Source organism: Carettochelys insculpta, chromosome 2 (assembly GCF_033958435.1).
Source record: "Carettochelys insculpta isolate YL-2023 chromosome 2, ASM3395843v1, whole genome shotgun sequence".
NCBI classification, from domain to species: domain Eukaryota; kingdom Metazoa; phylum Chordata; order Testudines; family Carettochelyidae; genus Carettochelys; species Carettochelys insculpta.
Genome location: NC_134138.1, coordinates 168,001,826 through 168,018,440, shown reverse-complemented (window position 1 = coordinate 168,018,440; position 16,615 = coordinate 168,001,826). Strand labels below are relative to the sequence as shown.

At 40.9% G+C, this 16,615-nt stretch overlaps 1 protein-coding gene across 6 annotated transcripts in view; it reads left to right on the top strand.

Moving 5' to 3' along the window:
* Positions 1–16,615, top strand: part of FHOD3 (formin homology 2 domain containing 3) — a 639,020-nt gene that overhangs the window by 403,043 nt on the left and 219,362 nt on the right. For all 6 annotated transcript variants that reach the window (XM_074988019.1, XM_074988017.1, XM_074988015.1 and 3 more), the window contains exon 6: positions 3,672–3,766. In XM_074988019.1, coding sequence (XP_074844120.1) covers positions 3,672–3,766 — 95 coding nt within the window. The remainder of the gene's footprint in view (positions 1–3,671; positions 3,767–16,615) is intronic.

Below are 16,615 nucleotides of genomic sequence, written 5' to 3'. Positions count from 1 at the left end.
TTTGACTGGAGGAAGTAGAAATAAAATAGAAATTCTGCTGACTCTGATGCTGGTATTTTAACTAGGATATTAGTGTGGTGTGAAGTTGAATTAGACAGAAGAAGTAAGGCTGCAAGCCAGAGAGGCTTAAAATGTCTGAACATGACAGGTTGGAAACATCTTTGAAAAGCTTGAAATGATAGGTGGGTAACTATAAGATGTCTATTAAAATGATTGGAATGGTGAGGTTTTTATGCTAGCTTTTTGCTTGTTTAGTCTTGTAAACCCTTCTTATCTGTAGTTCAAAAAAGTCTCAATACTGGCAAGATTTTTAGAAATTTTTCAAAGCTCTGATTACTTACAAATCTATGAAACTCCTGCCTATTCCATTCTTTTCCAACATAAACCTAACTGAAGAAATCCAGCAGTGTTCCACTTGAAAATAGCCCTGGGTAAATTCACAATGATTAAGATTCACAATGTTCAAAATGATTAAGAGTTTCACTTAAACCATCAAAACCAGAGGAATTTCAAATTAAGCCTGCTCATCTTAACCTCCTCCCCTCCTGCCAGTCCCCCATTGCTCAATAGCACGCTTTCCTTGTTGATACGTTTCCAAAGTAGAATTCCAGTTAGTACAGAAATGTGATTAAATAACCTGCACTTTTTCAACGAGAGTGCCAGTTTGGTTAGAGGAATGTGCAAGTGGGGAGCTTGTTTGTGATGGACCAGACTTATTGGCTTAATGGAGCCCTTTTAAAATGAACCTGTCTCCACAGCATAAAACCATGCTCTTCCTTCAAGTGCGGGGCAGTAGCAAAGCCAGATTATGAACAGTGGCAGAGCTGGGGCCAGGAGATGACAGGTCACCTTCTGTGTTATCTATTAATTAGATAAGGCACCACACACATTCACCTTGATGTGGCCAAAGAGGGGTGTGAGAGTCACTTCCTGCCCACCACGCTGTGCCACTGATGTGCCGAGTTTGTGCGTGGAGTGGTTTCAGCTGGTCAGCGAAACATAAACTGTTGTGCTGATATTGGGTGAAGTTCCTTAGAGTATCTGACAGGAACACACGCTGCTGCTCTCGATAAAGAGCACTCTGATGGCCAATCTGCCATCTGTGTAGTACGCAAAGCATGGATGGTCCAGCAGATGTAATCCGTGAAGTAGCAGCAGCAGGTGCATTAACCTGGTTCCCAGGATAGTGTTCGTGCTACACCTCCACTCTGTTCCATTCTCTTCAGGTGTTTTCTTTTTTCCATCAGAATACCCAAGCAACATAAGCAGGACTTAGCTTTGGAAATGGAACATGTGCAAGTCTGGGGGATTGTGTGTGCGGTTTGTTTGTTTGTTTGTTGTTTTTCTTTGAAGAATTCTTTGTTTCTTTTTTAAGGAATTCAATCTGAGGACAGAAAGATTAAGGCAACATTAAAATGCATGAGTCCACGAAACCAGTTAAATTTATGTATTTTCAGTGCTCAGCCTACAGAAAGTAGATGCCTCACTCCAGCCCCACCTTCCCCGAGTGTCACTTTTGTTCTTGTGACCAGTAGAGACAGGAAATAACATACTACTCAGCAAGTAAACTGCGAAGCCCCGCTCCAGAGACTGTCAGCAGCTGATAACTTGATGTGTGACAGATAATCATTGTAGACATGAATTCTATACAGGCAGCCTGGCACCAGCAAAAAGTTATCTTGTGTCTAAACTGCTCAGTGTCATTCTGTAAAATATTTTCTATCCTGTACTGCTTTTGTCAGTCTTTGCCAGAGTGTCTAGTGGATTTACTTTCATGTGTTTAGAATTTTCCACTAAGATCCCAAAGAACTGTCCCATTGCTGTAACAGATATTATTAGTCTTGGAGAAGTGGCTGATAAGGTGCACACGTACACACAAAGGTTTTGTGGTAGCAGACAAAAATTGTCAGGAATCTCGATGCTCCTTCTTTCCATGTTACCTGCTAATGTGCCTTAACTAAGTGTTGTTAGGACCAGTCATATTTTAAAAATCTGGGAAGTAATGTAGCCCAGATCTCACCTAGGCATCCAGTCAAACTTGAGCACAAATTGGAAAGTTGTTTCATTGGAAAATTGAATGTTTTTGTTTTAAAGGCGGACTTTGTGCTGTCTTTCATTTCTTTCTTATTAATTTGGAAATTGTGTGCCAGGAATAAATTTCATTGCACATTTGTTTCACATTCAAATTAAATCCCTTCACCCCTTAACCAAGGAATTCACTACAAAAGAATGGTATGGTGATGTTATCATGGATTGATCTCACCCTCATCTGTAGCCAAATGTTTTAGTTCTGAAAAGAAGCAAATATAAGAAATAAGACCTTTCTTTGATTGCTGAGAGATACACTAAACTCTTTGATATCTGGCATCCACAGGACCTGGAGGTTGCCGGATATTCAAATATTCTGGATAATAGAGAGGTATACCTAGCAATGCATAACACTGAAGAAAAACAAGATTTGATATTAAGAAACAAGCAAAAATATATGAAAATATATGCAGAATATTGGTCCCAGACTTTTTCCACTAGCATCTACAGACATTAGAAGACTGTTACCCAATGCCACCAGGACATGACCTTGGCTGAGTAGCTCTGGGCAGCGTGAGTAGCTCACATTGGGTGGGAGAGCAGAGGAGCCTGCCGGCTGCACTCACACGCAGCACAGAGGGACACAAGGCAGCGCTGAGCAATCCGCCTCCCCCCATCAAGGGGAGAAGGTATTGCTCTCATGCTCTGTGCACAAACCCCAGCTCTGACACCACTTCTCCACACTCCCACCCGGTGTCCGCCGAGCAGAAGAGAAGGGACACCAGGGCTGGTGTTTGTGCACTTAGTGTGAAGGCAATGCCCTGCCCCTTGTGGGGAGGGGGGGAGAAGGGACTCAGCTCTGCCCTGCATCCCTCTGTGCTGCTTGTGAGTGCAGCCGGCAAGCTCCTCTGCTCTCTCCACTCTCCCGTGGTGTCCACTGACCAGAGCTACATGGCTGTGAGTTATGCGAGTTATTCATGGTGCCAGTTGATCAAGTATGTACAAAGTATGTACAAACAAAATATGAAATGTTATCATGAAGCATATTATGTGATGTTTTCTCCTATCTTTTTTTTTTAAATTCCCTGACTAACATTCAAAATCCAGTGACTCACAGGCTAGCTTTTTGAAATAGTAGCATTCCACTGTGCTATCTTGCAGTAACTACCATGCTAGAATTGTGAGTTGCTGAAATTTGGCAAATAGAATGGCTGTCTTAATAAAAGATAGCTTTAATCCACATAGGTTCCAAATCTGAAACATTCAATACACAACATACTACTGCCAACCATGAATATATTCATTGGCTCACACTGGTAAAGTGTAGCCCATTGAAGATCATGGGACCATTGATGATAGTAAACACTAAGCAAGTTTCCAAGACTGGGCCAACACAATGTAGAAACGTTCAGGAAAGGGCTGATGATAACTATAATCTGCCCTCAATTACATTGTGCAAATCTGAAGTGAATGCAGTCGGTGAAGTTACTTCAAATTAGTACCAGTGTAATCTAGACCAGACTTTAGTTCTGAGTGTTTTGTCAGTAAAGTTTTTGGCAATATGAACCTATGTAAATAATAATGATAGTAAATATCAGGACTTTAGGTCTGATTTACTTTCTGTGTCTTTTTCTTTACTATAGCTTTGGGACAGATTATGCTGTATGTAGATGGGATGAATGGAGTAATAAATCACAATGAAACCATTCAATGGCTATATACTCTCATTGGGTCAAAGGTAAGACAATCTGCAGATTATTTGTTTTATACATCAGAACTGTTTTAAGAACATTTTTCCTTATAGTTGTGCATGAATTTGCAGGGGGTGGGGAGGCTGTAGGAATTCCAGTAAGAAAATTAAATACTGATTGCTTGAAATGAATTTGTGCCATTTTGTAAACTAAGGCTAGAAGGATACAAGGAAGTTTTACAGATAATTTAGAGATTTGCAGTGTTCATAAAGCAAAATAAATTGTAAGAAGACTCAGGAGCCTGAGATCTCTGCCTTCTCCTAAATATAATTTTGTCCATTATATTAATATAATTTGTTACAGCAATAGTGGTTTGTATCATATATTTTAACTTAGTCTGAGATCATCTTGTCTTTTGGCAAAATATACTGGATTTGTTGTGTATAATTACATCCATTGTTCAGCATCCAGTCAGAATGGCCAGTTTTCATAGACTTGTAACTCTTAAGGTCTGAGGAACCATTCTGATCATATTGACTGATTTTCATCCAGTAATTCCTGTGCCCAATCAAATAAATTGTAGTTATATGAGACCAGTCCTTCCTAATGACATCCATTCCTAGTTAGAAGACTCCAAGCGAAAGCATCTTCAGACCAAACTGGAGCAGATTGGAGAAAGGAGGCATCATTCACCCTATCATTCATTCGTCAAGCAAGAATGTTGCGACTTGAGCTAATTCTTCCACCAACCTTATATGGCAGTTAACCATAGGACTTTTACTCTCGTCTAAATTTGAATTCAGGCCCATATTGTACATAGTGACTATATGTAAGTAGAGGCAATCAAAATACGATTACTGCAAGCTTATATAAGTGGTAACCTGTTTCAGAGTCTGATCCAACATCCTTTGAAATCAATTGGAGACTTCCCTTTGATTTTAGTGGATTTTGGATTAGGCCTAACACACTTAGTAAGTATCTGTTTAGAATCCCAGTGTGGGTTGGATTATAATTTCATTCCTGGTATTTCATGCTATTGATAAATTCCATATTTTATAAGGGATGTCTTTCTATTGCTTTCATTTCTGTAGCCAGTGTACATTTGACCATGGGGAGAGCATTTTTCTTTTCTGGCATAATGTTCATCTTGCCGGGGTGGTATGTGGAAATCTCTCTCCTCATTACAAGCATAAGTTCTTTGCTGCATCTTGTCCTGTCATCTTACCCTGGTGGTGAACTGCCACCATAGAAGAACCTGATCACTGCATTCTCCTAATAAAAGATGCAGAAAGGGTCAATATCTCTCCCTGTCTCTATACATGCAAAGGGTCCCCTGATCTGGAACCAGTGAAGTTCCTCAGGCTGTGGAGGCAGGAACCAGTAGGGGGTTGCTTATGGATATCAGTGCTTCCATAGGTCCCTACCAGCTCCTGTTAAAGTCAGTGAAAAGATTCCCATTAACTTTAATGAGAGGTAGATCAGTTCTAAAGTGCAGAGCCCTGCATTATAGAATCTTCCTATATGGGAGTTCAAAGACAGGGTGGAGAAAAGGCAGGACCTCAATAGGATCTGTGATAGGCCACAATATTTGCTGCTTCCCCATAAAGCAAGGGTTGATGTGTAAGAGCTATACAGGCTTCTCCTGTCTAGCACCCTCTGAACCTGACTGGTGCCAAACAAAATAATTTGCCAGACCATGAGAGGTCAAAGTTGTCTGGCAGCATTACCTACACTTCCACTGCTCACGAGACTCTTGGAAAGCCGCAGAGAAGTAGACGTGTTAGTTTGTATCTTTACATAACAAAAAAGCAGTCCTGTAGCACTTTATAAGACTAAGAAAATAATGTATTAAGTGATGTGCTTTTGTGGGGCAGACCTGCTTCGTCAGATCAGAAATTAGTGCTGAAAATGAACTGGCATGATGAATATATAACAGAGATAGAAAACAAAAATAAAATGAAATATGAAGTATCTCTTAGAAGACACTTGTGGGTAAATTAGAGATAAACAATAGCACAGAACACTGAGGGCCAGGACTGGTAGCTGTAAACCAATTTCATGGGACCATGAGAAATGTGGCTGCACTCATGAGAAATGTTCCTCTGTCTAACTAAAATCATGCCGGATTATGGACGTTGCTGGATAAGAAAGTGCCAGACTAGAGAGATGCAACCTGTACCGGCTCAGAATAAGACTGTCACAATGCTTGGAATGGCATTAGTAACCCCTCTACACTGAGGCTACCAAAAGTTGTTAACACTAGGTGAAGCTGAACCGGTGTTAGTAGCAGTGGGAAATGAGGGGAAATTCTTTGGATATGATGAGGCTATACAGAAGGGATTTTCTTTACTTGTTTCCAGATATTTGTGCAGCATAAAGAAGTGCATAGTAGGCCTCAGTCCCAGACTGTCTTTAACCATTGTGATGCACTCTCCATTGCACAAAGTTCATTGCTGCAAGAGACTGAGTCAAAAACAAGGGTTGGATTACTGTAAATTCTGGGTCATCTTCAGAGGGCAAACAGTATTGGTAGATATAAATAGTAAGATAATGATGAGGCTGACTAATCTCAGGTTTCCTGAGCATCTTGTAATTGGGTGAATGATCAGAAAAGATTGTTCCCTCCCCCATGTAGATCATTCCAGATGTTCGATGTTCCAAGACTGACCACTCTCAGAGAGAGGATACCAATATAGATGTAAGGATCGTTCAGTGGATATGGATTCTAGTTTCCTATGAAACATATAAAAGTAAAAAACAAGCAAGAAAAATAAGTAGTAGGTCACTGAGTGTGCTAATCCCCTAATTCTATCACAACAACAAGAAGTCTTGTGGCACCTTATAGACTAACAAATATCTGTTAGTCTATAAGGTGCCACAAGACTTCTTGTTGTTCTCAAAGCTACAGACTAACACGGCTACCTCTCTGATACTTGTCATAATTCTATCACAGTGTGGGAAATTCCATAGCATTATTTTACAGATCTGATATGAAGTTTGTTGGTTGTACATAACACTCCAGTCTTCAAGTTTCTCTTTTCCCCCATCTTCAGCCATATCTTGGCTCAAGGCCTGAGGCTAGGGAATGCAGGCAATGTGTTTTGAATAGTTTGGTTTAAGGTAGCATCAAAGTGATTTTGTTTCATTATTATTTAACTGCCTTGGAAGAGATCTGGGCCCCTGTTTGTGTGCCAAAAGGTAATCAAAGGTATAACAAGCTCAATAGCAGAATGTGTGGTATGATGGCTGCTTTATGCACTTAAATGTGAATTTGGCTCTCCATGAAAATCAATCTGTGGAATTTGCAACATGCCTATAGTCTAATTTACAGGCCAGCTAAACTACTTCTTTTTCTGCAACAAAGGGGAAATTGTTTTAACATTTATGAGCAAAAAAGGATGGTGAAGTTGCTAAAGCTGCAATGTAGCTATTGAAACAATTCCTTTTGGAAGGAATGGGAAGGGTAAACAACATATCATTTAGTGCAGTACTTTAGCATGACTGGGTGTTGTTTCTTGCTTTACCTAAAAGCTTCACAGAGGCTCAATCAGCTAATTATCACTGAATAATTTTCACTGAAAATTTTTTGGACAAATTCGATATTATTTGTTAAATTCTGCTCATTTGGTCTGTGGTTCTGGCTTTCTTACTCACTTTGAACAGTATTACCCTGTAGACTTGTCTGCATTGTTTTTTTGTTTTTCTATTACACTCATCCCTCGTTAAATGAATACTTTACTTATGAATACTCACTTCAATGAGGGACACATGTACTTACCTTTGTTCACTAGACGAGTGAACTCTCCCCACTAATATAAGCCTTACCCCCCTACCGGTGGCTCCAACCTGCAGCGGCCTGAAACCCCTGCCAGCCCCATGGCCCCAACCTGTGGCAGTCTGACATTCCCCTGCTACCAGCCCTGGAGCCCCAAACCGCCACAGCCTGAGCCACCCCACCAGCCCTACAGCCCCAAACCACTGCAGCCTGACCCCCCCCCCACCAGCCCCACACATCCAACCTGCAGCAGCCTTAACCACCCCGTTCACCCCACGGACCCAACCCGCCACCAGATTTTAACCCTCCCTCCCGCTCATGGCCCCAAACTGCCCCCAGCCTTTAAACCCTCCCCAGCCTTCCTCCTCCCAAACCCAAGGTTCACTCACCTTTCCAAAGCAGCGCCATGTGCTGCTGCACCTTCCCTGAGTTAGGAGCACTAGGACCCAATCCGAGACTTTTATGTGTATTTTAATGATAATTTAGTGCCCCCCCTTATGATTTTTCACCACGAGGAGAAAGATGGGAACCAATTGTGCCCGTATAGCGAGGGATGAGTGTATATTCCTTGCCATTGCTCTTACTACAGTACTGCAGTTCCATCACTGGCATTTTTATCGCTGCATTGCCTAGAAGTGCTGCGTAAAGAGTTAGAGGACACAGTGGTTAAAATTCCAGCAGGTAGTTTGCATCAGCACTTCTACTATTGTTTCCATGTGTCCAAAAGTCCCACCACATGCTGAAGCGCAGAGAGAGTACTCAGTTGATGAGTGTTATTTTTTAGCGTGCTAGCTTGAGTGGAGTCAACATGAGTCTATCTACCTGTTCTGGGAAGCTGGTCTCAGTTGTTGTATAACCATACGACAATGGGCTATTCTGGCAGCTGGGGATCACCAGAGTACAGCAACATTTCAGACTCTTGTCTTTTCTTTGGCAGCATCCCCTGTGCTAGAGCTCATGAAGGGAGTGATATAGAGCCACTATTGTGGCTCTGCACGGCATGGGGATTCCCACTGTACCAGGAGAATATGCAGATAGCCCCAGCAGCTAAGTTCTAGTGCCTAAATACTTCTGGAATGATGGAGAGAAGTAATACTGGGGCCAAAGCTGGGGTCCATTATTTTTATCATAAACAAAGAAGAGCTGATGGTTAAAACTTCTGGCAGTCATTAAAACAATGTCATGCCAGAGTAAGTAGTGAAAGTGTGTTTCAGTGGACTCCTCTTAGCACTGCCCTCCAAATTACTTCGTTTACAACAATTCTGCAACTTCAAAATAAAATTAAAACCCCTAGAGATTAATATTTAAATGATTCTGCCAGATTTCTCCTTTTTTTTCTATAATGCAAAACCTGAATTCCAACATATGTAAAAATTGTTGCAGACCTCTAACAAGTCAAGCCATGGCACTGTCCCCAAGTTTCTGCTAACTCTGTCTCTTGTCACTGAGGCCAGAGTTTAAGCCTTTGCATCATAGTTCAAGTTACATGCAGATTGGCTGTGAAGGATTCTGGGGTATATACTGGTGAAAGTGTTTTTTCCCTGTAGTGCATCACCTACAATATCTATGTGATATCTGTGGACTGTGGGAGATGCTTCTGTTAACTTAATATTAATTTATTTTATGGTATGGAGTAAAAGGGATATGTACTGAATAACTTAAAGTACTCACAATGATTTTTTGGTTGAAATAAACATATGTACATATAAATTGTATATAAATCTGCACGTGTGTATATTTACTCTAAATGCCTGCAGTAGCCACAATTCTGAATAAGACTGCTAATGTTGGAGGACCAGTTTCATACAGATGTTTTACCCTGTCTCTGTTCACAGACCACTGGAATAAGTCATTGGCCTTTGGGGGAAAAAATATCCTATACAGTTTGTGTTGCTCTGCAAACCCACAGATCTCAACCACTGACCTCATGCTGTAGAATTTGTACATAAAACAGCGTTAAGTGTTTCTAAAGCTCTAGTGCAGTTCTGGGTTTGTGGGGTTTTTTGTTTTCTGTTTTGTTTTTTGTTTTGTTTTTTCTGAGTGCAAATGTTAAGCATGATTTTTTTTTTTTTTCTATTTGATGACGCCAGTGTCTCTAATTTTCCACCCAGGAGACCTGAAAGCCCTTATCATTGTTTTTGGTGAAAAGTAATCCATTTTTAAAATGATGTGTGTAACTTCAGAAGACCAAGTACAATGCTCGTTTGACATCGCAAGATTTAGTAAAGATTTATTTCTCATACATTGTTTTAATTTGTTTCCCAGTTTGCTTCTGTATGGGTCCAATATTGTATGGGCAGTGATGAATCTTAACTCTGTGGCCTTCCCTTTGTCTTGTATGGCTTCATATTTGTTAGAAGACAGAGTTATTTTGTATTCTGAAGGTGCTGTATGCCCAAATGTCCCAGAAAGATTTGGAGACACACTGTGCTTTTCTACACTAGCTCCCTACTTGGAAGGGAGCATGGTAAGTAGGGTGTTGGGAGTTTATTAATGAAGTGCTGCACTGCATAGGCAGCACTTCATTAAGCAAACTCCCCCCTGCAGCAACTTCGAAGTTTAACACTTTGAAGTTGCCATGGGGACGGGGGCAGGGAGTTTACTTAATGAAGAGCTGCCTATGCACTGCAGCACTTCATTAATAAACTCCCAACACCCTACTTACCATGCTCCCTTCGAAGTAGGGAGCTCGTGTAGACAAACCCACTGAGATCTGGAGAACTGCTACTGACTTCTGAATTGAAGTCACATGACTGTGAGGTAAATATATTTCACTCCTCACTAGGGGCCAAATTTAAATCCACTGAAGTTGATGGGCTCAGTTAGAGAAGTCAAACCGTCAAGTCTTTGAAGGTTTCTTTCTTGCCCTCCTTCTGACTAAAGTTAAGCACATATTTAACTGCATTACTGGACCTGGCTTGACTTAAAGCTTGTGCTCAAGGTTTTGCTGAACTGGGGCCTAAATTCTTCTGTGCTATTGCTGATCCAGTTTGTAAATGAGTCTAATAATACTTTATTTGGTATTTCCCAGGAAAGATATAAAGATTCATTCTTAAAATTATTGTTTGGTGAGTTGACATAAATGCTAGCATAGTAGTTTGTCACTAGCGCTGGTAGGAAAAATTTGGACAGAAATGTTTTGTTTCAGAATTTGAAATTTACCATGAAATTATTTTGATTTTGCCAACATTTCATTTTGGAGGCATGGCAGACAGCAAAAAATAGATTTAAACATACAGAAATGGGCCATTTAAACATTTTTAGAACAATTTTTTTAAATTACTTTGGTTTTGAATTGTTTTAATTAGTATAAAATAAAAAAGTGATTTTTATAACAGGCCTTTATTGATCCAACACAAAGTTTTTAGAGAGTTTTGAATGTTTGGGTTTCCTTCCAATTTGAACCAAAACCAAATACTGATATCTTCCTTCGATGGAATTTCCATGTTCCACATAACCTCCTTATTACTAAGGTAGAAGTTTGGTTTCTAATCTTGTTTCTGCTTGGTTTATCTAACAGTTGTTATGTATCTTTGGAGCTGTTTGTCTATGCACTACCTCAAACAAAATGACTTTTGTTTCTGCTTCTGAGCACTTATCACTGAGTTCTTACTTAGACCATTTATCACTGGCATCTATATGAATAAGGAACTCGGGATTTAATTCTATATCATCTTATTCTGACTTGCCATGCCCTTGCAATATACAGATAGTACAGTTTGTGTTTGGTCTTCTTCCTGTTTGAAGAGGTACTTACAATACTTTATAACAACATTTAATACAGTTCAATTTTAATGGCACACAAAACACAAAATATACTCTGTGTGTTCCTACTAACCTGAACTAAAGCCCTGGTTATCTGTGATTGTTCATTGTTTCCTTATGAAGGTATTTGTTTCCTCTGTTTGTGTAGTGTATGTCCAGCAGTTGGCATGTATCCATAACATTGTATGTGTCTGTGCTATTCAATAGGATCCAGCTGCTGCCCTCAGCAGAAGTGTATGGTGCTCCTGCTACTGCATAACTGGGGAGAGGAGCAGGCCTGCCAGGTGGTGAGGCCAAAGCTGAAAGATGAGAAACTGCAATGTGCGTCCAAGAGACACAGCACAGAACTTGTAGCTCAGAGGGAAAGCATCTCAGGTAGCTTCACACTTGCTGGATTCTGGACTGCCGCAGGGCCTGGCATGGTAGTCTAAATAAATTAGGCAGCTCTGAGAGCTGCTGTAAATTACTTCTCATGCTCACCCTCCCCCCAGGTGGATAATAAGCTGCTCTGCAACCTGCAATGCTTGTGTAGTTGGTGGGGTAATACACGCTGCAGGGGTGATTTCCGAAGTGCACCAACATGCTACGCATTAATTGATCTGTATAGGGACTGGTGATGCAAACTAAAGGAAGCGCAGTAGTGGACAGTTAGGGCACACCAGAAGAGTGCCAATAAATGCACACCATATTTGTGTGCGTTAGAAGTCATACCTCCATAGTGTACATTATCGTAAGTTCTGAGAATCTCTGCAGCCCAATGCAGGCCATGAGGATTTTTCTCCTCTCTCTGGCCGGGACCCTAAAGTGCTCTGCTACATCAGGCTTTACAAAGAAGTCTTGTCTCTGTCTTCATAAGTTACTGCATTGGATTAATCCTCTATCAAGATGTTTAAATCTCTGTCTGGCCCCGCTGCCTGGCCAGAGGGGCTCTGAGCAATGGTGAGACTCTCACACAAAGTCCTAAAAGAAATATAACCACTTACCCATTCCGCACTCTTTGCACCAGATACTCAGCTGATGTAGAAATGTGCTGCTCCTGTGACTTCATTGGAAAGACATCCATTTATACCAGGATCCAACCCGTTTTGGTATTACGTTTAGCTATCTAACTTCTATAAAAAAAACCAAAATGCATCTGTGCGGTATGAACACAAACACCTCCCCTTAACTTTTCATTTCCTGATATTTAAGAGCCTAACCAATGCGCAATGAAATCAATGAGAACCTTTGTATAGTGTTTTGAATCAAGCCCTAAATTTGTGTCTGTGATGTTGCATGAACATAATGTATTTTGTACATATTGCTTTAGTGGTCTGATGATAAAGGTCAGGAAGTTGGAATCAGATTGAAATTGGATAAGCAGCCAGTGTAGAGCGCACGATGCATTCACATTAATCCATCCCAGAGATGGCCCAGATGTGGTTTGCCAGGGTTAGTCCCTGGCAGGCCATCAGCACTTTGTTTACCAACATGTCCACAGTTACAGCCACTTGCAGCTCCAACTGGCTGCAGATCACCATTCTTGCCTGTTGGAAGCTGCAAGAAGGGGCATGGATATCCCACTGTCTGGCCTATCTGTCCATATTATCACAGTACCAGAAGAAAGAAATGGAACCAGCATGTCTTATTTCATGTTTATACCCATCAAACTTCTGGCAAGGTGCATATCTGGAGATTCTTTGACTGTGAATCTAATTTCTTGAAGGAAAAAAAAAATGCAAATTTCCAGAGAAAAATTTGACACATCAGGCTAGATAAAAGAAAGAGAGAAGCAACAAGCCAATGTTGCTCTCAGGGTGAAAAGCAGATTACAGTAGTCCAAGTTTACAGTGCAGAATATAAAATGCACAGTATATGCTTTCATAAGCTGTTTTGGTGTATCTGAATTTAGAAATCAGCTTGGCCAATAGAAAACATTCTCTCTGTGCTTCTGTCATTTTGTAAAATCATTTAGGAGATGCAGAAGTTCACAAATAATAGTAACAATGCCATTTATGCAATACTTTCTATCTTTAGCTCTCAAAGTACTTTACAAAGAAGGTCAGTATAGTTATTGCCAATGTGCATGTGCTTGTACACTATAGTAATGGTCTTAGCCATAAATAAGGAATGTGGTATGTTTTTATTCTGCAAAAATATTTCCTATTTAAAAATGAAAATGTATTCTATCTAAGATGGTTTCCTTCACTCACAGAGTTTTATGACAATAACAGAACTTCCACTGTTGCAGAAATAGGATGTGAATCGTACAAGAGAAGGCTACTGATTATCCACAGAGCTACATAGTGTTTGGGCAGAAGCACAGTCACTCTGCTTTGGAGTTACTAATCAACTCCTCTCCTGTCTTACCCTTGATGACCAGCAGTTTGCACTGCCAAACTTAACAGTTTCTGGTGTTGAAAGAAAAATGATAGGGGAGCACATGAGTAGATTCTCAGTCATTTTCACACTGAGACAGTCTAGCACGTTTCCAAATATGGTTGTAGTTAAGTCCATCTGCTATGCCAATCAGTGGGACAATTTATTCTAGTTTATACAATTACACTCATGATCTAGGGATTAGATGGGCAATGAATAATAAAGAATGTTGATTTTTGGCTAGGCTCATGTCAGTAATAAATGTATCTTGCACTTCTCTCTTTTTATCCCCCGTTCCATTGACCTCACATGCTCCATTCCTGTGAACCACTGTTTAAGTCCTGATTGTTCTCTCTTTTCAATGGGCAATTAGTAGATGTAATTCTATGGAATGAGAGGCCCCCAGTGGCTCAGAGCTGGGTGTTGTTTTCTGCTGCTTCACTGGTTGAAGGTAAAAAATGCACATAACAAATTAAAAAGAAAAACAAAACAAGCCAATCTTGAGCGAATAATCTTCCAGAACATGCCAAGTCTCTATACTTCTGCAATCCAGTACTTATGACCAGGTAATTAAAGAAATTCCATCTTCCCTTTCCCCCGTCTTGGTAAGCTCAGTATAAAAACACAAATTAATTTTCCTTGACCCTCACCTTGCTTCCAGAGACCCTAAACTTTAATCATGTGTTCTGAGTTTTAGATAGGACATTGCCTGCTCCGCCAGCAGAGATTGCAGGTGTGAGTGTAGGGATGAGTTATGCAATTTTCTGGAAGAAGAGAGTTGGTTAACATTCACATTCTCTCCTGTGATTTTAGAAGTTTTGGTTCTGTACAGCTGTTACACATCAGTATAGTTAATTTTGTCATATTCACTGATATCTGATTCAGGTTGATGATCTCTGCTTTTGTTATCAAAGCTTTGGGTACCAGCTTTACCCCCTATATTTAACATAAAATACATTAAAAGAGAGATTATGACGGCCTAGTCTTAAGTATTAAATATAAAGGTGGCCAAAGTGGTTTTTTTCCCTTATCATTATATTTTTCCCATTGACGACAATTACATGTTGGCTACTGAAAACTCACCTTTGTTCTCATGCTATTTTTTTCTCTCCACAACACACTGGAACCTTTTTGTTTGTTAGGACTTTATTTCTAAGGAAAACAGCTGTTTGTAGAAATATAGAAAAAGAATTCTCAGTTTGCTGATTTTAGGCATAAAACATTAATAAAGATCAAATGTTGTCTATACATAATAATACCTCAGCGGATTTGTCTATCCAAGGATTTTAAAGCTGTCTACGAGTAAGAATGAATTTATTTTCACAAGACCCTTCTTAGCAGGTCCATGTAGTGTGTGCAGCTCTGAAAAATAGCTCAGAATCCACATCTATTCCTGCACTCCAAAATCAATACTTTTCTAATTTGTTTTTAAGTAGCTTCTCTTTTGCGTAGCTAAGACTGCCTTCTGAAAGCGAACTGCATCTCAATGAATACAGTACTGTCTTTCAGACATTGACTACACTAGTCTTTTTGATTTTCCCCTGAAAAATTTTATACTACAACTGTCACTGGTGATTGTCATCTTAGCACAGAAAGGCTACGTCTACACATGCAGCCAACATCGAAATAGTCTATTTCAATGAATAACGTCTACACGTCCTCCAGGGCCGGCAACGTCGATGTTCAACTTCGACGTTGCTCAGCCCAACATCGAAATAGGCGCAGCGAGGGAACGTCTACACGTCAAAGTAGCACACATCGAAATAGGGATGCCAGGCACAGCTGCAGACAGGGTCACAGGGCGGACTCAACAGCCAGCCGCTCCCTTAAAGGGCCCCTCCCAGACACAGTTGCACTAAACAACACAAGATACACAGAGCTGACAACTGGTTGCAGACCCTGTGCCTGCAGCATAGATCCCCAGCTGCCGCAGAAGCAGCCAGAAGCCCTGGGCTAAGGGCTGCTGCCCACGGTGACCATAGAGCCCCGCAGGGGCTGGAGAGAGAGCATCTCTCAACCCCCCAGCTGATGGCCGCCATGGAGGACCCAGCAATTTCGACGTTGCAGGACGCGGATCGTGTACACGGTCCCTACTTCGACGTTGAACGTCAAAGTAGGGCGCTATTCCTATCTCCTCATGAGGTTAGCGACTTCGACGTCTCGCCGCCTAACGTCGAAGTTAACTTCGAAATAGCGCCCGACGCGTGTAGACGCGACGGGCGCTATTTCGAAGTTGGTGCCGCTACTTCGAAGTAGCGTGCATGTGTAGACGCAGCTAAAAGGTGCTGTCAGATCCCAATATTTCCATGCAAGTGACATGTAGACCTGCTCTGAGCAAGTTTAGCTGACATAATGATTAAAGTGCCAGTACTTGACTGGACTCTAGACCAAGGGTGGTTAGGGAGTTTCTCCACCATCGCTTTCTCCATGATCTTGGCCAAGTCATGTAACCTCTCTGTGTGTAGACACACTGCAATAAAAGACCCACAGCATGGAAGCAGCTGGCCCAGTAGAGATGACTTGACCTCACTGGTCTTGGGTTGCAGGAGTGGAAAAATTCAGTGTAGATTTTCGGCCTGGACTCAAAACTCCATAGGTAGGGAGGGGAAGAGTCTCAGAGCCCAGTCTACATTGCTAGTTTTATCCCTGCAACCCAAACCCTGCAGCCTGTGAGCCCAAGTTAATTGATCCAGATGGAGACTCAGTGCTGCTAATTTTTTTTTATTTCCCTGTAACTGTAACTCTCTGTGTCAGTTCCCAATCTTTAAAATGAGATGTTTCAGTAGCTCACTGAGGTGTTGTGAGGCTAACTACATAAAAGATGGTGAGATGCTCAGCTACTGCAATAAGTACCTAGGAAAGATAGATAGCCTTATACAACAAATGCATATACACTAAAACTGGTCATAACACTAATTTTATTAAACTGCACTGGACATCTCCCATAACTCATCATCACTTATTTATTGACTTCAGCTTCTTTAAAGCATCTACTTTT